Genomic DNA, 25,106 nt, shown 5'->3' on the forward strand with positions numbered 1-25,106 from the left:
GCCATAACCTTTTTTTTCATTAAATCATTTTTTTCCACAGGGTCATTTCATGTGGATACCTCTGTAGAGGGAAAACACTGTGTTGGGATTAGTTCCTTATCAAGGTAGATATTAGGCCTTTGGAACAGTATTCCTTTCCTTTCTTGTTTGTCTTCTTTTTCTTTTTAAAGAAACCTTTCATATGATTCTTCTTTGAGGGATTAAAATTGTCTCAGTGGGAAGCTTAGTGGTGAGGGTTGAGGATGTGTCCCAAAAAAACAACAACCCTGGACCATGACTTGCCCGCTTCCCTTTCCAAGAGGTGCATAAAAAATGGATTTTCATCAGAATGAACCAAGTGATAAAGGAGGAGTTAACTATCTGTGTTTACTCACATGGAAGATGGGGACACTTGGAGTTTGATGGTGCTTTAAGTAAGCAGATGATACTTCAGGATTGGTGACGTCCTTGGACCTGGATCACACTTCTGAGAATAAGTTAGGGTCTATTAGTGGCTAAAATCTTGTTAATACGTATAGAAAGCCACAACTAGTGTTTCGTTTAGTCGTGTCCGACTCTTCGTGACCCCACAACTAGTGTAGGCCTGTTGAATCAATAGAAACTATGGACAAGTTGACTTACCAAACCACCTTTGATTCAGTGAGCTGCTCCAGTGCAGCTGCTCCAGTGCAGCTAAGGGACAGAATTTCAGGCTGTCTAAAGTATTTTTCACTACTTTTAGGCCCAATGGGCTCCCAGTTTACAAGCACAAAAGTCCATGCTGTGATTCATTCTGGATTAGCAAGACAAAATTGCCTCTGATTACAGGTGAGAAAGGAGCTGTAAAACAAACTTTCAGGTTTTCAGCTCAGTATGACTCCAGATTCTTATGCCAAGGAATTATAACTCCCTCAGGACAAATAGCTCAGTGAGTTAGGTCTCTGGCTGCAGAGCCAGAGGTTGCAAGTTCACTTCCCTGCTGGGCATTTCAGAAGAGCCAACCTGTGTGGGCTTGCGAAGCTGCACAGTCATAAGAACATAAGAAGAGTCCAGCTGGATCAGGCCAAGGGCCCATCTAGTCCAGTTTCCTGTGTCTCACAGTCGCTCCACCAGATGCCTCTGGGAGCACAGGAGACAACGAGATACCTGTCTCCTGACACTCCTCCCCTGCATCTGGCATTTTGAGGTACCTTCCTTTTAAGCCTGGAGATTATACATCCCCATCAAAGTTTGTACCTGCAATGGACTTTTCCTTCAGGAATCTGACCAGCCCCCTTTTAAAGGCGTCTAGGCCAGATGCCGTCACCACATCCTGTGGCAAGGAGTTCCACAGACTAACAGCACACTAGCTAAAGAAAGATTTTCTTTTGTCTGTTCTCACTTTTCCAACACTCAATTGGAGTGGATGTCCCCTGGTTCTGGTATTGTGTGAGAGGGAAAAGAGCTTCCCTCTATCCACTTTATCCATCCCCCTGTATAATTTTAAATGTCTCAATCATGTCCCCCCTCAGGCACCTTTTCTCTGGACTAAAGAGCCCCAAACGCTGTAGCCTTCCCTCATAAGGGAAGTGCCCCAGCCCAGTCATCATCTTAGTCGCTCTCTTCTGCACAGTCCCAGGATGCCTTCAGAAGAAGGGGATGATAAAACTATATATTCTCTGCCTAGAAAACCTTAGAAAAGATCGCTGTGAGTTGGAATCTTCTCGACAGCATACAATTATTATTATTAAATGCAACAGACCTCTTTGCAGCCTTTGTTTCCTGGCATACGTCTATGCATGCTCCCACCTAATGTGGGTCATGTAAATGATTAGTTGAATAAAAAATTGCTTGCCTTTACATCACAGTGCCTGCCTGGAAAGATCTTCTGGTGTTATTTCCTGGTTTTCTGAACACATCTATTTTTCTACCCTCTGGTAAGAGGAAAATATGCTGTCTAAATTCAGATTAGGTTTTATATCTAGATTTCACAAGGAAAGAAAGAATGTGACAATGTGACATGCAAGCGTCAGATCTCCCAAAACACTGAACTGAAGAGAGATAACAGTGGGTAGGTTTGATGTCATTCCTTCAACATGAGCATCCAGGCAGTAGCTCTGTAATCTTCACTGTCCCGAAGATACGTGTGGGCTGGTGGAATGTGGAACAGCAGTCTTCTATTTCCCGACAAGTACCATATTGCTGGCTCTCATGGGATTCATCTCATAGGACCTGATAAATATTAATACATCTGCTACAATTAGCTGGCAGCTGCCGATCATTTAGTCAATCTGAAGCCGTTTCATGAAGCCCAAAGGTACAGGTATTACGGTTCCTCAAAGGAAAGTTCCTGGAAATACCTTTGCTGTGTGGTCCTCTGCAGAGAAGAAAAGGATGTTTTATCTCCAAAGTTCCCATTAATATAAACGCTAAAAATAAATCCCGGAAAACTATAATTCAACTGTTTTGTTATGAATTCTGTCCTGCTACTGAGGGAAATACAAGACAGTAAGTTTATAATTTATTCAGGTTTCAACAGTATAACCTGATTGATGGATATAAGATCAGTTTAGTGGAAAATATGGAAACTAGTTGCTTTGAATATCTTTGAAAACACTTACGGAGTTTCTATAAAAGAATTTAAACTTTGGGCATAATCTGTTGAAGTCCTGAACAGCCACTTCTTCAGATTATTCTAACAGGAGGCCCAGTTCTAAACTTTAAAACTTTTTCCTACACAAACTCAACTCTGCTCTTTTAGCAGAATTGTTTTTTTGGAATTTCTGTGTTCATGGCAATACCCGTTCAATATTGGAGACAAATAACAGTCAGAGGAGGCAGGACATGCCCCATTTAAAGCTTTCCAGAAGCTTCTGTCTGGCCATTTGTAGGGATCACAATTCTGCATTAAGAGAACATGTTTTAGAAATGCTCAAGGATTTTGTTCAATCTGTATTTTGAGATTAACCATCTCGATCCATGCCTCTCAGACTAATGTGGAATGCAGGTATTCAACTGAATCACACACTTCTTTAAATTTTACAATGCATCTTATTTTAAGAACTATGTTTGGAGGTTCAGACCAATTTTTGCCTACTCAAACTCATGTTTGACTATTAAGTCAACATGTGGAGATTGGCAGACTATGTGGACATCCTTTGGCGTGGTCTGAGGGCATGGAAGGTAAACACGGGGCTACAAGTGGGAGTGAGGAGACAGGGGGAAATGAACTGAGTTTGGACCCAGGGGTTGAGGTTGGGACAGGTTGGTGAGACCCAGGCTTAAAGGAGGATGATGAGGAGGAAGAGGGAGACTCCTTGCTCTCAACAGACTCAGAGGGAAAAGACTGGGTTGAGACATTGGAGGAGCTCCCCTCCCATTTTCTGCTCTCTCGGCAAGGACCAGTTAAAGCACACAGGGGGAACACACGATTGCCATGTAATGTGAGCCCTCTCAAGGATGCCATGGGCTCTCAGCCAAGCCTTGAGCCATAGAACTCACCTGTACCCCTTCCCAGAGGTGGCCTGGCAGAGGGAGCACCACAACAAGTGCCTACAAGAGAGCCTCCAAATGTGGGTGAACTGTTGGGACTAAGGGACCATCATCACCTAAAGGGCATCAACTGGCTTTGGCCAGCATTGAGAGCTAGATTCCAGCCCCAGAGTGGAGATGCTGGGGGCTCAGTGACTGCAACTTGGGTGATGACAACTACGGGCTAGTGAGGTTGTCTAAATCCCTCTGCAGAATTTTGGGGCAGGGAGAGCCAGCCAATCTTTGTACCCAATTCCTCTACTCTAATAAAGAACAGTTTTGAGTATCAATGAATCTGGAGTTCATGGAGCCTGTGGTCAAGGGGACCCTCCTGGCCATGACCATCCTGGGTAGGGACGATAGCTGTCATAGACTCTTGATTCTAAACATATGACCTCATCTTCCATACACAAAAAAACTACTCAGTGGTATTTTTCTGTTTCATAGAATACCAGTCCTGTTTTTGTTTTCTGCTGTGTTTCAGTGCTTAAGCGTAATCATCATCAAATGGATGATGATTTTTCAGAACCTACTGTCAATGAGAAAGAATTCACTGCTTTAGAATCAAATTGTGTTTGGTGGATCTTTAGCATTTTTGGACTGATGGACCTGTACTAAGCGACATTTATTTGTAGCAACCTAGGTGGCCATATTCAAGTTTTGGTTCCCCATCTGTGAGACACAATTACATATTAGAAGTGCAATGAAGTGAATATAAAATGAATAATAGATAATGACTGTCAACACAGTTAATGAAAGTGTCGTCAGTAAAAGTGTTTAAATCAGGACTAATGCTTGTGGCCTAATTGCTTTTTCTTATGCTTTATGTAATGGATAGACGCCATGCTATATAATGAGATTCCAAGACATTATTTCTCTTCTCAGCTTGAGATAACTTTGTTGTACGTATTATATTAGCACAGATGTACAGAACATTACTCATTCCAACAATGTTTTTATTCTGCAGTACTATAGGCAACAAAATGAAGGTGCAGTGAAGCCGACTGATGGCTGAAATACCAGTTATCAGGCATATTCAGCTATCCTAATATTCCCTTTGTTGTGGCAGCCCAAGCTTGATTTGCTGCTTTACATATTCTGTTGCCCTGTACGAAGACAAGCACGCTTTCCCATGGTGCCTCTGCCACCAAGATCTTTACTGGGTCCAGTGCCCACTACTGTTTGTGTATGAGGTTTATATATCCATTGGTTTTTGGACTCTGCTTCTAAGTCTTTTGGTAATGATAACTAGACAACAGGCACAGACAGAATGAACAACCAAAAGAATTCTTTTAAGTGCAATGTATGATGTCATATAGGGGATGTGGTGCCCTCCCCACTCTCTATCCTGTCTTGCCGAAGCCTATGTGCTGCAGGGTCAGAAGACCAGCAGTTGTAAGATCGAATCCACGCGACGGAGTGAGCTCCCGTCGCTTTGTCCCAGTTCCTCGCCAACCTAGCAGTTCGAAAGCATGCAAATGCAAGTAGATAAATAGGTACCACCTTGGTGGGAAAGTACAACAGTGATCCCTAGTCACGCTGGCCACGTGACAACAGAAACTGTCTTTGGACAGGTGCTGGCCCTATGGCTTGGAAACGGGGATGAGCACCGCCCTCTAGAGTCGGACACGACTGGACTGAAAATGTCAAGGGGAACCTTTACCTTTACCTTTTTATGATGTCACATATTATCCCCCTGTTATCAGCCTCCTTAATAACTCTTGTGGCTACAGTTAATCTTTTATAATTTACACAATATGGCCAGTCCCCAGTTCTAGTCAGGTATTATGCCTCAAAACATGAAGATGACTGTAGTCACACTGAGGATATGAACGTGGATGTAAGCCCTGCTCCTCATTGTCTCTCCTCCCAGAAGTTAGTCAGACCATCGTGTGATGGCTGAGACTCATTTGGGCTTATTCCCACAACATTCTGATGGTTTGTATTAAGACATCCCTAAAGAAACCATTTTGATCCCAAGGGTTTTGTAAATTACTAGTCCTTATTTTAGCCCATGTCTGATGACTCATTAGCTGGGATGAAAGGAAGGAACCTTTGAGTGACTGCACCCAGACTGTGGTGTATTTTATTTTGTGTTATATCCATTTGGTCCTATCTCCTATTCTTGTTTCGTCAAATAGTTAAAACTGTTGTGTGCTAGCAAGGGTAGGTTTGGAGGGTTTTGTATGCCTATGGCAGGCAAAGCGCAGCCCATAAACTGCATTCCATTCCTAGGCATCCCATTTTGCCCCACATGACCTCCAAGAATATTTTTCAACTTGGAAAAGATCAGTGTGACTCCTGAAAGTTTCTGGGATATACCATTAACCACCCACAGATGATTGAAAGCCGTCTGAGCCTTTTAAAGGTCTGGAATAGCATTTTCAAAAACAGGAAATGACATACTTCCTGTTTCTAAAGAATGTTATTTCACAGCAAAGAAGTGCTGGGGACTGGGAGGGGGAAATAGACTGGAATGGTCTTTTACAGAAAGACCATAGAACTGTTGGATGGGTTTGGGCAACTGGTTGCAGAGCCACAGATTAGGAGTTTGATTCCCCACTGTGCCTATTTGTCAGGGGTTGGACTTAATAATCCATAGAGTCCCTTCCAGCTCTGCAGTTTGATGATGACGACAACAATGATTAAAAAAAAGTCCTCCAGTAGGAGTAGACTCCAGTTTAAGAATGAATGCCGCATTGATCCTGTTTACATTTTTGTGACATCATTTTCAGATTGAAATATTCTGTTCTTCATTGCAGTAAACTCCCCCAAACAGTTGCAAATAGAAGGGCAGGTGAGAGGTTTTCTAAATAAATAAACTTTGCCTTAATGTAAGCCTAGTGAGATATAAATGCTAATCCAGATCTGATTAACGCATATAATGTTCCAAGTAGCAGTGTCTCCTTTCTCTTAGAAGAGAGATTTATAGCATAGCTATAATTTAATCTCTGGGATAAATTGCTGTGTTGTTTTTGTGGCAAATATCAGTGTCATTACTGCAGTGATTTTTCTCCATAATACAAACACATTTTACTGATTCAGCTGTTCTGGGGGCTGACAAGTGTGTTTTCCTCTTTCATCTTATCCTTTAAATGGATAGTTTACCATTACCTCTCCTCCCTCCTCCATACAAAGATTTCCAGCTGTTGTTTTCAGAAAACTCTCCTGATGCTTATTCTATGTTACCTGCTATTTAAATGACTACAGAGGGTGTGTTGTTCCGACAGGCATATAGATTCTAATGGAGACTATCACCTTCCTTGCATTCACAATGGAGAGCTCCTAATGGCTCCCAATGGCTCTGGAATAAAATAGCCTTAAGAAGCATATCTGTTTAAAACCAAGCAAAACTTGCTTCTTTTGCCAGAGGCGATGTGGCAAGTGTTGTCGCCTCCCCACCTCCGCCCAGCCAAACTCAGTAATATAAGGACAACCAAGTTATTTTGGCACCTAAGAGTTCAAATTCCACAACTCCCTCTATCAGAAAAGGTGTAAAAGGTAAAGGTAAAGGTTCCCCTTGACAAATCGTCCAGTCATTTCCCACTTTAGGGGGCGGTGCTCAGCCCCGTTTCTAAGCCGTAGAACCAGTGTTTTGTTCATAGACAATCTTCCGTGGTCACATGGCCAGCGCGACTAGACACAAAATGCCATTACCTTCCCACTGTGGTGGTACCTATTTATCTACTTGCATTTTACATGCTTTCAAACTGTTAGGTTGGCAGGAGCTGGGACAAGCACAAAGTCTTTGCGGTTTAACCTGCAGCGCCACCGTGTACCTGCAGAAAAGGTGTACTCCCCCCCAAAAAAAACCCTCTACCTCCAAACCTTAATTATGTCAAAATGATGGCTGGGACAGTGACGCCTTAAAAACCACTCAGCCACATGACCCACACTTTGCTGTTGTGAGGAAAATGCAGGGGTCAATAGTATTCTGCCCACTCCACTCTCAGTCCAGATTCCTCAGTGCTCCAGGGAGTTACCAGTCATTTACAAAGCCACATGTGTGGCGCAGTGGTTAAACCGCTGTACTGCAGCCAAAACTGTGCTCACGACCTGGGGTTCAATCCCAGGTAGCCGACTCAAGGTTGACTCAGCCTTCTATCCTTCCGAGGTCGGTAAAATGAGCACCCAGCTTGCTGGGGGGGGCAATATGTAGCCTGCATAATTAACTTGTAAACCGCCCAGAGAGTGCTTGAAGCGCTATGGGGTGGTATATAAGCAGCACGCTTTGCTTTGCTTTAACCTGCATGCCAGGTAGGAATACCAAAATACGCACAAAATATAAAGGGATTCAGTAGGGGAAGGCCCTTCTTTAATATCACCAAAACCTCTTTACTGTGAAATTGTTATTATTTTACTGTATTGTAGATGTTGCAAAAGGTCAGAAATAAATAGTCACAAGCTCTTTCAAAAAGTCAGTTCCAAAAAAGGTTCAAAAGTAATCAAAAGGTTTGTGAAGCAAACACACCTTTGGAAGATTTAAGGGTAGGGCAATCCCAGAACACTTCCCACTGAAAATAAGCAAGCTAACTATTCTAAACAACTTATACAGAAACAGAACTTCAGCATTGTTCAATTAGCATTTTCCTCAGAAAAAAACTAGGCTAGTTCTCCAGTGGTTCCCCATACCACTGTTATACTTATCATCTACCTTTCCATTATGTTCCATCAATCAGGTCCCAAATTGCCCTGATTTTTTTTATAAGGGAGTAACTTTTGCTAACTTCACTACTTCCCCATTCCTTTTTCTCAGCTGAAACCAGTTCCTCAGTAATTAGCAAAGTATTAGGATTTATGTATTCATGACCTTGGAATTTTCTTCCCACACACTTTGAAATTTCTTCTCACAGCTGGCAAAACCTTTCAATTAGCAGGCAATCCCTCCTCTTTTCTTCTGGTCTATCCTTACCCAGCTAAAACTATCAAGGCCAGGCCTGAAAGGCAGCTGAAACCATCATCCCTTCATTTGCCAGTCTCCTGAAAAAAAGCTTAAACATTTTACTACTCTTTCATGACATTCAAAATTAGATGCTTCATCTAAAGGCAAGATTGGTACACCACAGTACATTGTTGGATCACATGTACATGGTGCCAGGAAATTAACATGTCCCCTGTTATAGAAGTCCAGTTTACACTGATGTAGGAAGGCACCGAATGTCTCTGCTCAAGTGTGTTTACAGTCAAACCACTCCCTCTTTATCCATTGTACTAATAGTTAACTGAAACTAATGCTTCCATTCCTAACTGGAAATCAAAGTAAAAGTTTTTAAAAGCTAGTGTTCCACTGTCAAGATCTTACAGAAAGGATTTTTAGGATGGCTTTGAGGCAGATTACAGCAACATGCTTCAACATGATCACCCTCTAACATATCCATCTATTACTTGATACTGAAAGGAAAAAACATATTCTTAAACAATGTAGAAACAAAGAAAGAAGAAAGGAAACTACATAGAAAGGAAAATATCCTGTGAAACTGTAGAAAGAGGGAGAAGAGAGAGAAATGGAAAGAGCAGATTTTGAATGTCAGGGAAGGTCACTAAAAGCTCTGTTGTGGTAAACTTCTGTCTCTGTTTTGTTTTGAAGCTATGGGTTTATTAACCAAATGATATATTGCTCATCCTTGGAAATTTTTGAGCAACATTTTGCAAGCCCACAAAGAAAAGAGAAATATACCCGTGTCCATTGAGCAACCTAATTCCCACCTCCCCATATCCTGATTCCTCCTCACTATTTTCTACACAAGTTGTTCTATCATCAAAGCCTAGCTCATCTGTCATGGACAAGCCATGATGCATCAAGATTTTAAAAAAGATGTGTGGAGAACTCAAACCATAAATCTACATTTCCTAGGACAAATGTGCCTCACTGGTATTAGGGAATCTGGCTGGCAATAGCTAGTGATTTGCAGCCTTTATACCACACATAGGTTAGCCAGATGCCCCATATTTTAAGGGTCATCCTTCATTTTAACAGGGTTATTTCATATCTCAGAACATACTGCTGTGGAATTGATGATTACTGCTGTGCCTTAGAATCAAGTATAGTGAAAAGCAGGGAGACTGAGGAATGAACTTGCATTTTTTTTAAAAAAAAAAGTTATTTGTTCCTCTTATTCATTTCCATATTCAGAGAAAAACCCATTGTCATTACTTTTATAATATTGGAAAAGTAACTCAAAGTCTTGCTCTCACCCTGATACCTTAATGGTTTGAAACACCCGTTTACATCAAGAAAACTTGTTATGTCCTTACATTACATCAATAAATTTTCAGTCCGCCTCATTGCATTGCTTCTAAAATGTAACTCTATTGGTCTGTCATTACCAAAAAAACAAGGACTTGTAACTCCTAATTCTGATTAGGAAACACAAATATTTTTGTGTATGTTCCTTTTCCATTGGGTGGCCTGCAGGTCAACTCTATATTTTGCCCTCCTTTGTTTTCATCACATGACACTTTTCTAGTGGTAACCTGGTTGATAGAGAGTAAATTGCATTGATTTTGAGGGACTGTACTTTTTGTCAGTCTGCTGAAGACTGCCGACCCAAATTCTGTATGGTCTGTGCATTATGAACAGGAAGTACAAAGTATATCTTTGATTTCAGGTGATCAGCATCCAGCAGAAGGTGGCCTTACAGATTAAATTAAGGCCAAGCATCCCAAAAATTCAATGGTGAACTATCCACTAAGGATAGTTCACCATTCTCCAACTAAGCACTATAATTAATGTGTATTAATTATATATGTAGCAGCCATGGAGAAATATAACCAGCCTCAGGATTGTGTAGTGTGGAAGAGACAAGTTCTGACTTTTTCAATCCATGCCAAAATCTCAAGAATGTCATATTAGGAGCTGGTTTTAGGATTTTAAGGAGCAGTTTCAGTAGAAACATGAGGGAAAAGATCAAGCAAGATTTTGAACCAAATGAATTTTAGGACAGCTTGGAAATGTTAATGTTTCAATTGGACTACAATTAAAATAACTTCCAAACCAGGAAGAAAAAACTCTAGATTGTTCTGACTTCAGCTCAAAGAGGTCATAGCCATTATGGCAAACGATATGGGATTATAGGACTTGGAGTAAAATCTCTGGTGAGCAAAGGGTTAGCTGGAAAAGTTCAGCGTTCAAGAAGATAATGAGAACAAGCTCTTATCAATGAAGGAAATGCACTCTGTACCTGTTTCCAGAAATCCTCTGGATCAGTGATTCCCAACCTTGGGACCCCAAATGTTCTTGGACTAAAACTCAAAGACTTCACCACCTTTGCTGGCCAGGATTTCTGGAAGTTGTAGTCCAAGAACATCTGGGGGCACAAGGTTGGGAACCACTATTTTGGATGATAATAGGGCCTTGGTGGCCCATAACATAGGGGTGGCTATCTGCATTGTTTCTTAATTTACTACTTTTTAATATTTAGCTTCCTTTCCTAAATTGGTCAAGGTAGTGTATTTTTCTTCCTCTGCTACTTCCACCCCCTGTCTTATCTCAACCATAACCCTGGGAGCTTAGTGTTTTCAGGGCTGGTATTGACGACTGGTTCAAGGAATAAGTTCAAGCCTACATTAAACTAAGAAGTTTATAACAGTGATAGTCCCACCGATACTTCTACTGGAATGAGCTGTTCAAATAATAATCAATACATGCTGATTAACAGCCATATGTCCCCAGTATGCAACTCCATGGTTAGAAAATCAATGTTATGTTTTGCTTGGCACACAGCTACTCATTTGTCTTAGGCATAGCCATGCCATGTAAATGTGAGTGCTGAACTGAAAAACTGAAAGTGGATAATTGGAAAACACACACACACAAAATGTACCATTTAAACAGGGAAATTAGATCCAGGCTAAACTTTTGTTGCCTCAGCTCAATAGTATCATTTAACAAAACGCCCTGTTAGAATGGACTAAGCTGAAAAGTTAATTATATAAAAAGTACACATTAATGAACATAATTAAAAATGGACTTTTGCTGACCTGCAGAAGGAACAAAGGCTCTTTGGAAACATCACAGAGTATTACGTTTGGTGGGAGCTGTACAGTATCTGTAGTAATTAAACTTTCAACACGTTTGGCTATGCTAATTGGCTCTAAGTTCTAATTAGTTTCTTTGTGTAACTAAGGATGACACAATGCTGAATGAATTTAATGTGCTATTTCAGCTCAACCTGGCACTTGGCTCCCTTTTCCATCCCTGTCTTAATGCAGGAGGCTGGCTTTTATATTCTCTGAAAGAAGACTGTGATTAATTTTTACAAGAAAATGTATCTATGGAACTTTTGAGTCAGAACTCTTGACTGGTCTTCTGATGTTAGCGCAGACTAGTAAATGTATCCTTTTAAAAAGCCCAGTCCATTAGAGTCATGAATTTCCGAGCACTCCAGCACCTATCAGGGCTAATTCCATGATCTGATTTTATTATTTTTCTTACTGTTCTCTTTCTCCTCCTTAAATTCAACTTTTTAAATGAGAAGACGGAAGAAGAAAGAAGCTTCTAGGTCACTGCTCAGTCACCCAGCTGAGAATATTTCCTTGCAATAGTGATGAGCACTAAAGTATGGTGAACGCCCAGACTCCAAAAGAAAAGGAAGCCCCAGGAAAGAGCAAAGAAGGACATAAAAGTTCACAGTTTAATTGTACATTAGGGAAGAAAAACTGCAATGGAATGTTTTAAATTTAGAAATCTCACTAAATGCAGTTGACTGTGGTCAGGAGATCAGAATGCCCACTGAATCAGCAGTCTAGGTGCTGCTAAATGTCCCTCTCCCCTGTCCCCCTCCCTATGATTCTTTAAATTAGACTTGGTCTGGATAGCACTTCGAGAGAAGGCACAGTCAGAAAGACTTCTGTCAAATATTCAAATGGTGGCTCACCTTGCATAGAAAAGGACACGTAGCTATTTTCACGTTCCCACCTATCCCTTGGTTGTTTCACCAAGCAAAGGCACAAGCTACGTGTCGTTCAGCTGCCACCAGTTGATTACATCAACTTTATTCACTATCAATGACAGAGGTCCGGACAACGTATCATTTAAGAACCAAGTAGAAATTGTTTATTGTTACAAGTGATAATAGTCCAGTCAATGTGGTTAACTCTCAACTAAAACAACCTTCTTCCTTCACTGCCAACCATCTACTCTACTCTCTCGTCTATTCTACACCCCCACTTAACTCCGCCTCCAATAACTCCCATTGGTGCATGCTCATTTCAATATTAATATTCATAAGCAGGGTGAACGTTACAGCCATCCATCTAGGAGAAGCAGAATTCAGCCAGCTTGGGAGTGATTCCACTCAGACTTGCGCTACTCCTTCCTTAACAGGTACAGGTAGCCAAAATCTAAGCAGGAGGAAGTGTCTTATCCCAAAGTCATGGTATGGGATGAAATGCCCCCTGAGCTTTGAGGTATGCTCAACACGTAGTGGCAGTAGAAGGATAAGTGTAAAACCACAAAGATGTTTCCCAGCCCAAATACATCTGGGTGCCCATCCACGATGTAACGGTGCTGCAGAGGGGATATTTGAGCAGGAAAAGAATATGACGGCTGAAGCAGGGTCTTCTGGACTACCGTGCCTTTTTTGTCATCCCTGGTACCTCAAAAGGGTGGATGTGTGGATCCATCCCAGGCTAATATGACTCTGGTTTTGAATCTGGTTCTTACTAACAGAGAAAACTTGGACTACGAGGTAGAAATAGTGGCAACAGGGTAGAAGTGACTATGTCTCCTTGGGGCTTGGTTACACTGGGTATATAAATACTGGGAGGAATATAACAGGTATTCTGGGCTTTAAGAAATCAGACTTTAGTAAGATTAAAGAAAAGTGGGGTCAAAGAAAAAGGGGCAGATGTAGGACTTGAGTTCTTCACAAATGAGATACTAATGGAACAATCAGAAATAATTCCTATAAGAAAGAAAGTGGGAGAGAGCTAATGAAACTAAGATGGCTGCAAATGGAGCTTTCAGATGGGTTAAGATTTAAAATGGACATATATAAGAAAAAGAAGGAGGGGCAAACCACCCAGAAAGTGTTCCAATAAGTAGCCAGTGTTTGCACGGAGAAGGTCAGGAAGGCTAAAGCTAAGAATGAGCCCAGACGTGCAAAAGAGGTTAAAAATAACAAGAGTTTTGAGCTACTCTCTGAGCAGAAGAAAGAAAAGGGAAGCTGTGGGACTGCTGTGAGGAGAAATACAATGGCTGACACAGAGAAGGCAGAACTGTTGGACACCTGCTTTGTCTCTGTCTTCTCCCAAAAGGAAAACAGTCTTCAATCTAGTGCAAGTAGAAAAAAGGAGACAGTGAGGGGGCAACTGCCCAAGAAAAGTAAAGAGCTGGTTCAGGAACACCTAGCTACTTTAAATGCATTCAAGTCTCCTATTACAAATGAGCTGCATCCATGGGTAATGGTAGCCTGCAGAGGCAATTTCAGACACTTGTCTATAACTTCTGAGATTCTTTGAGGACAGGTAAATGTACTCCCCATCTCCAAAGCATTGAAAATAGAGGATGAAGCAACTTCCAGCTGGCCAGCCTGATACTGAGAGCAGGATAGATTCTAGAACAGGTCATTAAACATCTGGTCCATGAACATTTAGAAAAGAACACGGTGATTACTAAGACTAATCTTCTGTCTCTTTCTGATGGAGTCAAACGCTTGGTAGATGATGGAAATGCTCTTGATTTTGCAAAATTCTTGTGGACAAGCTGGTAAATGTGGGTTAGACCATGGTATTGTTAATTGAATTTGCTTCCAGTGAATGGCCATATTAGATATGGTGGCTTTGTACTCGTATATGAATGTGAAGCCCACCATCACAGGTGATCGGCTTGATTATTAGGTAAAAGGTAAAGGTTCCCCTTGACAAATGTCCAGTCGTGTTCAACTCTAGGGCGTGGTGCTCATCCCTGTTTCCAAGCTGTAGAGCCAGTGTTTGTCCGAAGACAGTTTCTGTGGTCACGTGGCCAGCGCGACTAGACATGGAACACTTTTACTTGATTATTACCCACCCCCTATTCTAGCCCATATCCAAACAGTGCTCACCAATTGTTGTCCAAGAGAGATGTGGCAAATGTTGTACTGCAGGGTTCTGCTCAGGCCCAGTGTTGTTCAAAGCTTTGTGATTTGGGTAAAGGAACTGAAGGGATGCTAATCAAATCTGCAAATTACATCAAACTGGGAGGGGAAGTTAATAAAAAACACCAAAATTCAAGGTAATCTTGACATATTGGAGAACAGAGGAAAATATGAAGTTCAGCATTTAGGCATGGAAGATAATAGACCCCAAATACTGGATGGATGACAGCTAGCTTGGTAGTTGGGTACATGGAAATTATCTAGGGGTCTTACTAGACCACAAGCTAAATACAAGTCAACTGTGTGACTGGCAGGGGAAAAAGTGAATACAATACTAGGCTGCATCATTAGATGAATGGCATTGAGGTCAAAGGAAGTAATAATACCATTCTCTTCTGCCTTGCACAGAACACAGCAGAAATATTGTTTCCAGTTCTAGGCACCAGAGTTGAAGAAGGGTATCAGCATCCTTGATATTCTCCTTAAACTCTGGTGCCCAAAGCTGGAAACATGTTCGGAGGAGGATTCCTAAAATGATTTAAAAGTATGAAAAACCATAAAGAAATGGGTGAGAGAGCTGAACATCAGCATGGAAAAGAGAAGCCTGATGAATGGTATGGCAACCATCTTTGAATATTTGTAGGGCTGCCATGTGGAAGATGAAATTGTTTTCTGTGGCTTCAGAGGACCCAAAGCAATGGATTCAAATTCCAAGGATGGCGATTTCAAGAAAGAACTTTTTGACAGTAAGAGCTGCCTGACAATAGAATTGATTATCTTGGAAACTGGAGGACTTTCTATCATTGGAGGTCTTGAAATAGATGTTGGGTGGCTGTCAGGGATGCTTTACCTGTATTTTTTCAGAGGACTGGACTTGATGACACTTAGGGCCTCATGTAGCTCTTCTGTTCCCTGTTTCTCCCCTGTTTCTGTACATGGTACTGAAAGGAAATATCTTCTCCAAGGCAACTCTTTATCAGTAGCCATATTGTCTCCAGTTAATTTCTCTAATTTGTGTGCTATACATTGTACAAGTGGGCTGTATTGAGCTGGCGTTGAACTGTATGAAAACTATCTAAAATGATCCCTCAAAAATCCAGGGAAATAATCAGTTGACATTGCACTCATCAAGGGATCATCATCGTCTCAGAACTGCAGAGTTGGAAGGAACCCAATGAATCGTTGAGTCCAGCCCCTGTCAAGGAGGAACAATGGAGAATCAAACTCCCATCCTCTGGTTCTGCAGCCAGATACCTAAACCACTGTGCTGTCCAGCTGCATATATGAGCCAAGCCTCCTCCAGGAATACAACAAATAATGTTAATCATGTCTTTATTTTGCATCCTGCCATCAAAGCAACAGAAACTTTATTTGTTATTTATTATTTGATACATTTATATCTCACCTTTTCTTCAAATACATCAACATGTTTCTCTTCCCCATGTTTATACCCACAACAACCCTGTGGTGACACAGTAATGGATTTATCCAAATGGATTTATTCATTCTTTATACATGGCGTATTACATTTTTTTTAAATTATGCCTTTCCATCAGAAAGGTATTTAGGGTACTGACAAGCATAAGTGAAACAGTAAACCCACCAAAATCGTTACAATAGTTTTCATTACTGTATAATAATACAATAATTTTGGACTATAATCTAAAACTGAAATAGTTTATACCCTACTCTGGTAGGAGGGAACAAGAAGAACAATTATAATATTTTTATGGGAGAGTAGAATTCAAATCCCAGTTTCCCTCAGCCTAAACTAGAACTCTACCCACTACATCATGCTCATTTGAAATGTGGTGTTGGAGGAGTGCCTTACAGATACCATAGACAGTCATAAAGACAGAAAAGTGGGTGCTCGATCAATTCAAGTCTGAACTTTCACCAGAACAGAAATGAAAAGATTTAAGCTATCCTGCCTTGCACAGAAAGAGCTAAAGTTAAAAAGTTAGATAAAAGCCAGCCAATTGCATCCTGGTTGACAAGATGAAAAATTCAGATTGCTCCAGAGATAGAGATGATTTCCTCTTTGAAAACATATGTAAGGAGACTGTTTCATCTCAGAAATCCAGAGATAATGTTTATGGAAGATAAATGGCAAAATATCCCCCTTTTTGGAAGACTGTCACTCAATTGCTTTCTTTGAAGCAAACTTGTTTTTTTAATCTTTAAAGAAAACCTGTCTTTGTAGTTTGTTTCTGTGACCATTCTCTCTAAATACCTCTTTCCTCTACCTATGAATCAATACCATTTCATGAAGCTCCTGCTAGCTAGCCTATATGATGCATGAACAGTATTATAACAAAGTGGCTGTTTCCCCCTTTTGAAAGCCTTTTTGGAGGGTTAATATTTCACCCCCTGCAGCCTGGATTCTTTCCAAATTAAAAAAGCACATGGGGCTGACCATTCCCTTCCAAGATGAGCAAGGTGGGATTTTTTTTTCCAATTTATGGGATCCGTTATAAATCTGAGGACATTTAAGGATGTCCATATCTGAATGGGGCTTGAATGTAAAAAGTTTTTTTTTTAAAAAAAAAATCATAACTCAAAAGCCCTTTGATCAAACTTCTGTAGCAGGCAATCGGTTCTTGCTCTGTGACAAATTTGTCTGCAGATTTGTCACACAGCAAGAACCGATTGTCTGCTACAACTGTCTGCCAATGTTGGTGCTGATATGAAACCCAGTTTAAAATTTGTAAATTTTTCTTTGGGCTCCCCCCATTTTTAGAATTGCCTTATAGAATGTTGATTTGCTTTGCCAGTAGAAGATCTTTGCTGTACTCTCATGCAGCAATCACTATCTGAAATGAAGCTATAAGATAGGAATGCTGTCATGCCCTTAAATCAAATTTAGCATTGCTCGTATAATTCTATCATGTTTTCCCGAAAATAAGACAAGGTCTTATATTAATTTTTGCTCCAAAAATGCATTAGGGCTTATTTTCAGGGGATTATTTTTCATTTACAACAATCTACATTTATTCAAATACAGTTGTGTCATCTTCTTCTAGTTGCTGCACAATGGTAGAGGGCGGGGTTTCACTTAACCGGAGGTTATTTTGGGGGTAGGGCTTATATTACGAGCATCTTGAAAAATCATACAAAGGCTTATTTTCAGGTTAGGTCTTATTTTCAGGGAAACAGTATGCATAATTCTTTATTTTAATTTAATGTTCTACTGATATTGTTTTTATCTGTTGATTTTGTATAGATTATTTTATTTTATTGTCTGCTTTGTATTGTTTGTCTTTATATTTTTAAATAGTATATTGTAAACCAACTAGAGTGGCCTGGGTTGCCAGATGGACGGTATAGAAATTAAACAACAAACAAAGGCCAAAAACTTACTGTAATCTAGGCAGAGCATAATTTTTTTACCCATAGTACTCCATTATCTCTGGTTTGCTGTTGATATTCCTAAGGAAAATAAGTAAAGTGACAGTTGTACAAGGAGATACTCAACACCTCTTTGTACAGACTCCACAGAAGGAGAACCATGCCAGAAACAGATCATCACATGTGTAATGTGGGAACTGAATTATGATCATGATCCTTGGACCTATGGAATGGAGTGGAGTGCAGATATATAGAATTCAACAGCCTACAGGCCTTATGGAATGAAATGGAATAAATCTTTTGTTGGCTTCAAAAAGGGCATGAGTGACTGTTTCTTGCTGGAAAAGAGAACAAAGATTCATCTCTTCCTGAACTTTTGATGTATGGAATGAGTAAAAAGAGTGACACATGGTTGCTCTGGTGACAAGACCTTGGCCAATCTGCAAAACAATGGAACAGTTCAGAGGAAAAGATTGAACATTTTCAGTGGCTCTGTGCCCAGAGTTCACTCTGAACGGACCTTAGCATCACATTGTTTTCCTTCTAGACAAAAAGTTTCTGAGAAGTAAAGAAAATAATGCACTACTCTTTTCCCTCTCGCTTGCCATCTACCAATACAGAATGACGTTTCAGTGAGGAGAGAAAAGAGACTAATCTGGAAGCAGGAAAATTAGGGTTGTCCGTGGATTAGAGTGGTAATAAGCACAAGAAGGCATCTCTAGACTGGTAGTTCCCAAACTTGGGTCCCCAGATGTTCCTGGACTGTACCTCCCACAAGCCTTCACCCCTAGCTGTGCTGGCAAGGACTTCTGGGAGTTGCAGTCCAGGAACATCTGGGTACACGAGGTTGGGAATCACTGTTCTAGACCATCCTGAATGCTGCCTTTGGTGTTATCGACATTCAGGCTGCCCTTTGCTATGTGAAGCTTTTTCCAGCGGGGAGTGGAGCTTGCATCTTTTCCAGTTTGCTTCTTTCCCTTTTTTTTTCTCCTCATTTAATTTTCCTTTCCATGGATTTTACCTCATGGCACAGTGGTTAAACCGCTGTACTGCAGCCAAAACTGTGCTCACGATCCAGGGTTCAAACTCAGGTAGCCGGCTCAAGGTTGACTCAGCCTTCTATCCTTCCAAGGTCGGTAAAATGAGTACCCAGCTTGCTGGGAGGGCAATGTGTACCCTGCATAATTAACTTGTAAACTGCCCAGAGAGTGCTTGAAGCACTATGGGGTAGTATATTTTATTTATTTATTTATTTATTTATTTATTTATTTATTTATTTATTTATTTATTTATTTATTTATTTATTTATTTATTTATTTATTTATTTATTTATTTATTTATTTATATCCTGCCTATCTGGTCAATATGACCACTCTAGGTGGCTTACAAAGTTATAATATAATAATGGTATAATTATAACAGTAATAAAAAAGAATTATTACAATCAATATTAAAAACTTCAAGATGGAAAAAATAAAAAATTAACTATTGAAATGACCAGATGGTGGGGTATAAATAAATAAAATTAAAAATAAAATTAATTAATTAATTAATTAATTAATTAATTAATTAAATAAATAAATAAATAAATAAATACTAAGAGAAGAGAAGAGAAGAGAAAAAGCAAATATTAACTGAAGGGTAAGGCCTGCCTGAACATCCAAGTTTTAGTTGACTTTTAAAAATACCCAGCGAGGGGGCAGCGCGAATCTCTGGAGGGAGATTATTCCAGAGGCGAGGAGCCACTGCCGAGAAGGCCCGATTTCTGTTTTTTTTTCCTTCCGGGCCTCCCTTGGCATCAGGCTCCTCAGCCTCACCTCCTGGCTCGTGCGAGTGATACAGGTAGAACTTGTTGGGAGTAGACGTTCCACCAAGTATTGAGGTCCTAAACCATTTAGGGCCTTATACGTGAGCATCAAAACTTTGAAGTCGATGCAGAACCGAATGGGCAGCCAATGAAGTGTGGCCAGAATAGGAGAGATATATAAGCAGCACACTTTTGCTTTTTTATCTGTTTTGAGGGCTTTGGGCTTTAGTTTACTTTTATTGTCAGAATTGTGTGAGAAGGTTTTGTTTTCACAGTAGGACTGATTGTTTCTTTGGGGAAATTCTAATAGAGATGGGTATAACTCACTATATTGGCAAGTTGACGACTCACGAAGAACAAAGTTGCCCCCATGAAGCGACGAATAACAAATATATTCATCAATTCATGGGGGTTATTAAAAAGAAAACACAGATTTATTTTACTGTGTGCCACTTTGGGGGTCCTGCTCAGCAAAAAAACATAAAATATTTCCAGCAGTCAATCATTGACTAAAAGCAGGAGCTAATATGTAAGATAGAAAGTGTGGGGAGAATGAACTGCTACATACTATGGACTTGAATTCCCACTACCACAGGGATGGAAAGGATGTTTGCTAATTAGTTGTCATTCTCATCTATTTAGGTGTTGGTGTCCAAATCCCAATGGACTTGGGGGCTTCAATTTTTTTCCTGTTCACTTTCCATAGGCTACTCCAGACCCAAAGTAATAAGGGATGCTTATTGGTAATCCCATGCTTACCAGTTTAAAAGGGATTCATTTTGCCTTCCCCTTCCCCCAATGAATATATATGTATGTATTTTTACAATCATCTTGCCACTGGAAAAAATACACTCAAAATAGCAGCCTTCCACCAACACACACACACACACACACACACACACACACACACAGAGAGAGAGAGAGAGAGAGAGAGAGAGAGAGAGAGAGAGAGAGTTTAGAAACCATACAACACATAAAGAGTCAGAAGGAGAATACAATTATATAAAGAGCATCAACAAATACTGAACCATCCGAGACTCAATCAGTGTATTCATCCTGTGGGATGATACTGTTTTTACATAAAACAACTCAGCTAAAAGCACCCCTGAGAGTCAGGAGGAAAAAAGACCAAGTACAGTTTAATAAGGCCTTTACAGGCTGAAATTCTTCCTAAAAAGAAAAGTTGTCATATTTTAGTGGAAGGCCAGTAAAGTAGGAGGAATGGGAGGGGGCATACTAGGCAGGAAGTTCCAGAACCGAAGTGAGGCTACAGCCTACTCTCTTGACCTAATGTAGAAAGGGGTTCAGATCTGTAAAAAAGCTCTTGTAGACAGTTTGTGACAAACACGTAGAGAAGGCAGTCTTCTAGGTTTCCAGTCAGTTTTGTGTATACAACAGGCATCCCACCAACATTCTTGTCCAATTCTAATACCATAATAGGCTTAAAGGTCCTATTGTTCTGCTCGCATGGACATACATGCATATTTGGTTGCATATTTCCTCTCAGTTGTACAAATTTATATATGCATTTTTGTCATGTATGCATTCTTTATGCTTTTTTCCTATTGAACAAAAGCATTTTTGTGCTGTTCTTGTAGATATGCACATTTGTTGCCTATATTTTGCATATTGGGTTTTTTTTTTAATTTTCACTATGTTCCATGGCAAGTTGTAACTTTTCACATTGCTATTCTTGGGAGGTGCAAAATGGATATTCCGAATGTCTTTCCCATCACTCAGAACAACAGTCAAAGAGAGAATGGACTGCCTAAGCAGATCAAACTACTGTAATAACCGTTTGTGATTAATAGGGTGATTTGTCTTTTTATCTTTTTCAGCTGGGCTGCTGGAATCCTGTCACTGGCCTCAATGGGTCCTTAACAGACAGAAGGCTGGAGAATAACATGCGTGGTGTGGTTCTTCGTGTAGTCACAGTGCTGGTAAGCATAATTAGATATTGCTCCTTTGAAAATGAACATTATACGTCAAAAAAGCAAAACATGCTGCTTACATACCACCCCATAGTGCTTAAAGCACTCTCTGAGCAGTTTTCAATTTAATTATGCAGGCTACACATTGCTCACCCCAGTGAGCTGGGTACTCAGTTTACCGACCTTAGAAGTATGGAAGGCTGAGTCAGTCTTAGTCTGGCTATATGGTATTGAACCCAGGTCATGAGCAGAGTTTTGGCTGCGGTTCTGACTTCACTCTGGTTTCCTTTGCATTCCACTCTGATTTCTTTTGTGTTTACTAAAAGTACAGCATTGATCAAGATACCTAACAGCCCCTGAGTCAGTCAACAACTGAACCGTACAGAATCCAAATACTACCCAGATTAAGGTTGCCAGAAATTGTTTATAGTTGTCTTCACACTATCTTTATGGCTGTGTCATTGGACTAAAGAAGGTCAGATTTCATGTAACTTGGTTCTTCCCTCACTCCACCCATTTTCTGCCTTTTTCCTACTCTTCTGCCCGTTGGCAGGACAGTTTTGCTGACAGATCATTCTGTTGGTAGATTTTTGAGATCGGTTGGCAGAAGAAGGTTCTGATAGCAGAAGAGCATTTCTGCTTACAAAAGAACCTAACCCTAACCGACTCCAGCCAACACATCTTTGAATCAGGACTACACTGTTCAAGCAGATCGAAAGCATTTTTAAGAGGAAAAAACCCGAAGTCATATTTCCATTGAATGAAGACTTGTGAAACATTCTGAGTAACTGTAGTACCACCAAATTGTAATAGATTGCTGAGAATCCAGCCCTTTGAAACACAAAATAATTTTTACCGATGCAGTAAAAATTCAGCATGGGAATTAGTTGCATTATTCTCTTTCCCCCATAGCTGCCTGTTAAGTTATGTGAACCATTTGCATTAACTCGAAAGGGCAGAACAAAGTGGGCCTGTGAGCCCAAGCTCTAAATGATGCATAAGAGGCAGTCATTCGCCAATTACTGTGGCAAATTGCTTGCAGTTTCACACAAATAGCAGCACTCAGAAAATATTAAAGATGATCTTGGGGTGAATTAGGATAGTTCAGTGAAGCAATCACAACTGTCTCATAGCCCCTGTGGCCACATTTTGGTTTTGTCTTCCGGCTATTTTGCATCAGATCCTAGACACAAGGCAAGGCTTTTACAGTTCAGTAACACTTCAATATTAGTATTAGTAGTCTAATAGTAGTATTTCTCAAGCACTGTACATATATTGTAGGGGGAAGAGACAGTCTTTGCGTACCTTCTTCATTCATATAAGAAGCAATCCATTGGTTCTTTTGGAGGGGAAGGGTCAGCTGATAGGGTGATATTGTTGCCAAGGGACTATCCAGATGTGTTTATTTTATTTACTATATTTATTTATTTAACTTATATGCCGCACACACTACCCAAAGGTCTCTGGGCGGCTTACAACATTTAAAATTCATAGTCCTCACATTATTTGGGGAGGTAGTTCTGTGTCCCCCATCCTTGTTTATATGTTTATGATATCAGACACCATGCAAAAGGCAAAAGGGGATAGAGAAGTAGAAGAGAAGCATGTGAAGTTAGACCCAACATTTCAAAGTTTCCCAGTTGTTCTCATCAGAATTTAGAATAGTATTTTTTTAAACTAGTGCATTGTTCATTTCTCAGTATCGTGAGAAAGGAATGCCAAGAAATTCTTAGCATCTTTCCAATGCTTTTCTTTTTCAATAATAGTTTGTACTGAAGTCAATAATTCCACTCTGTCAAGTCAGGGAGTGTGACACCTGAACATCTCCCTAGGAGCCCTACAGAACGTGATAGACCTCTAGGGAAAACCAGACGCCTGTGTTTGTCACAGATGATATTTATCCTCAAAAAGGGTAATTCCAGGAAGAAATCAATCATTTCCAATAATAAAAATACTCATCTGGATATCAACATGTAAGTCTTTTCTCCATTGCAATGATTCCAAGAAACATCAGCTGGTATAATTCTTCAAGCTCTATTTATCTACATTGCATCTACACGTTTTTTTAAAAAAAAATCCAAAATATTGAAAATATCCAAAAATCGACTACTGTGGAAAAAAATGTAGGCAGAAATGCTTAAAAATTTGAAAAATAAACTTACGTTTAAAGCAAATACCTAAATCAGAATCCAATCCAAAATACAATGACATAAAAAAAAAAGTAAAAAATACCAAAGAGAATGTTTTAATTGTGTTGTAAAGATGCAAGAGCTTATAGCCTAATAGCACACTGAAAAGCAAAAGACAGAGAATACATTTCTAAAATACCAAAGGTCTTAAAAATAAATATATATTATAGAAAATGACGTTATTAGCCTCTAAGCATATTAATAACACATGCAATAATAATTCTAAATGCTCACCCAGCCAAACCAGATTGAAATCCGTGGTGATTTTGTTGCTGTTTTGTGTTGATGTGTTGAATATTGCTGTTTCTTTCCTAGCTATTTTTTTCTGACCATTATTTATTCTTTTCCCTCCCTTTCATCAACTATCAAAAATCATTTCTGCAGGGCCTAGAAGTCCAAGGGCCTGGTACACCAAGAATTTTTTTGAATAAGAAATTCAATTGTTCCTATACCCTCTATAGTTATAAGTTCTACATTCTTTGCATTCTTTGCAACCAAGAAGACCCTCTCTTGTGTACTCATCAAGTGCACCTGTGAAGGTGGTGGGACTAAGAGAAAGGCTTCCCCGATGATCTTAACACCTGGACAGGTTCATAAAGGGAGATATGATCCTGGACCCAAGCTTTTTAGAGTTCTATAGATTAAAAACAGGACTTTGAATTGTGCCTAGAAATGGGCTGGCAGCTAGTGAGCCTGCTGCAATGTGATCCCTGTAACCAGCCCAAGTTAACAATCTGGCTGCAGCATTTTTTGACATTTCCAAATGCTTTCCAATGCAAGCACCACATTACAGTATTGTAGGAATGGAATTTACAGGGCAGTTGAAAGGAAATACTTCTTACTGTATTATGTAGCTAAAGTGTGGGGTTCACTGGAGAAAGATTCCGTAATGGCTACCAACATATCAGGGTTGGCTTTCCAGGGTCACCCGATCCCCAAGCCAAGAAAATGCTGTGAAAGATTCCCAGCTGAAGTTCTCTATTCAGGGGGATTGATTCACAGCGATCTATTTTATATAACAGAATCAGGCCTTTCCCCTTAGATTAAACAAAATTGGAGCGAGTAATTGTGAAGTGACAAAGTGGTATTTATAGTTTTGCGTGTTTGAGCTAATTTGATGTTCATCAAAGTAACATTCACATCAGTGGTTGGCTGGCCTTTGTCCTTTGCCTGATACAGATTTAAAATGGATTCGGCATAATATCCCTGATATGAAAATGCCCGGTGAATGTTTCCTATCAAAAGACATTCAAATGAGTTTCTCGTT

General features: G+C 40.0%; 1 protein-coding gene across 5 annotated transcripts in view; it reads left to right on the forward strand.

Moving 5' to 3' along the window:
- Positions 1 to 25,106, forward strand: part of GRID2 (glutamate ionotropic receptor delta type subunit 2) — a 963,252-nt gene that overhangs the window by 721,913 nt on the left and 216,233 nt on the right. For all 5 annotated transcript variants that reach the window (XR_012087806.2, XM_073001950.2, XM_078394565.1 and 2 more), the window contains exon 9: positions 21,558 to 21,659. Coding sequence is in view for 4 of the 5 variants with exons in the window: in XM_073001950.2 (XP_072858051.2) it covers positions 21,558 to 21,659 (102 nt within the window). In the remaining variant the exon portion in view is untranslated. The remainder of the gene's footprint in view (positions 1 to 21,557; positions 21,660 to 25,106) is intronic.

The sequence above is a fragment of the Pogona vitticeps genome, chromosome 5 (genome assembly GCF_051106095.1).
Source record: "Pogona vitticeps strain Pit_001003342236 chromosome 5, PviZW2.1, whole genome shotgun sequence".
Classification (NCBI taxonomy): Eukaryota; Metazoa; Chordata; class Lepidosauria; order Squamata; family Agamidae; genus Pogona; species Pogona vitticeps.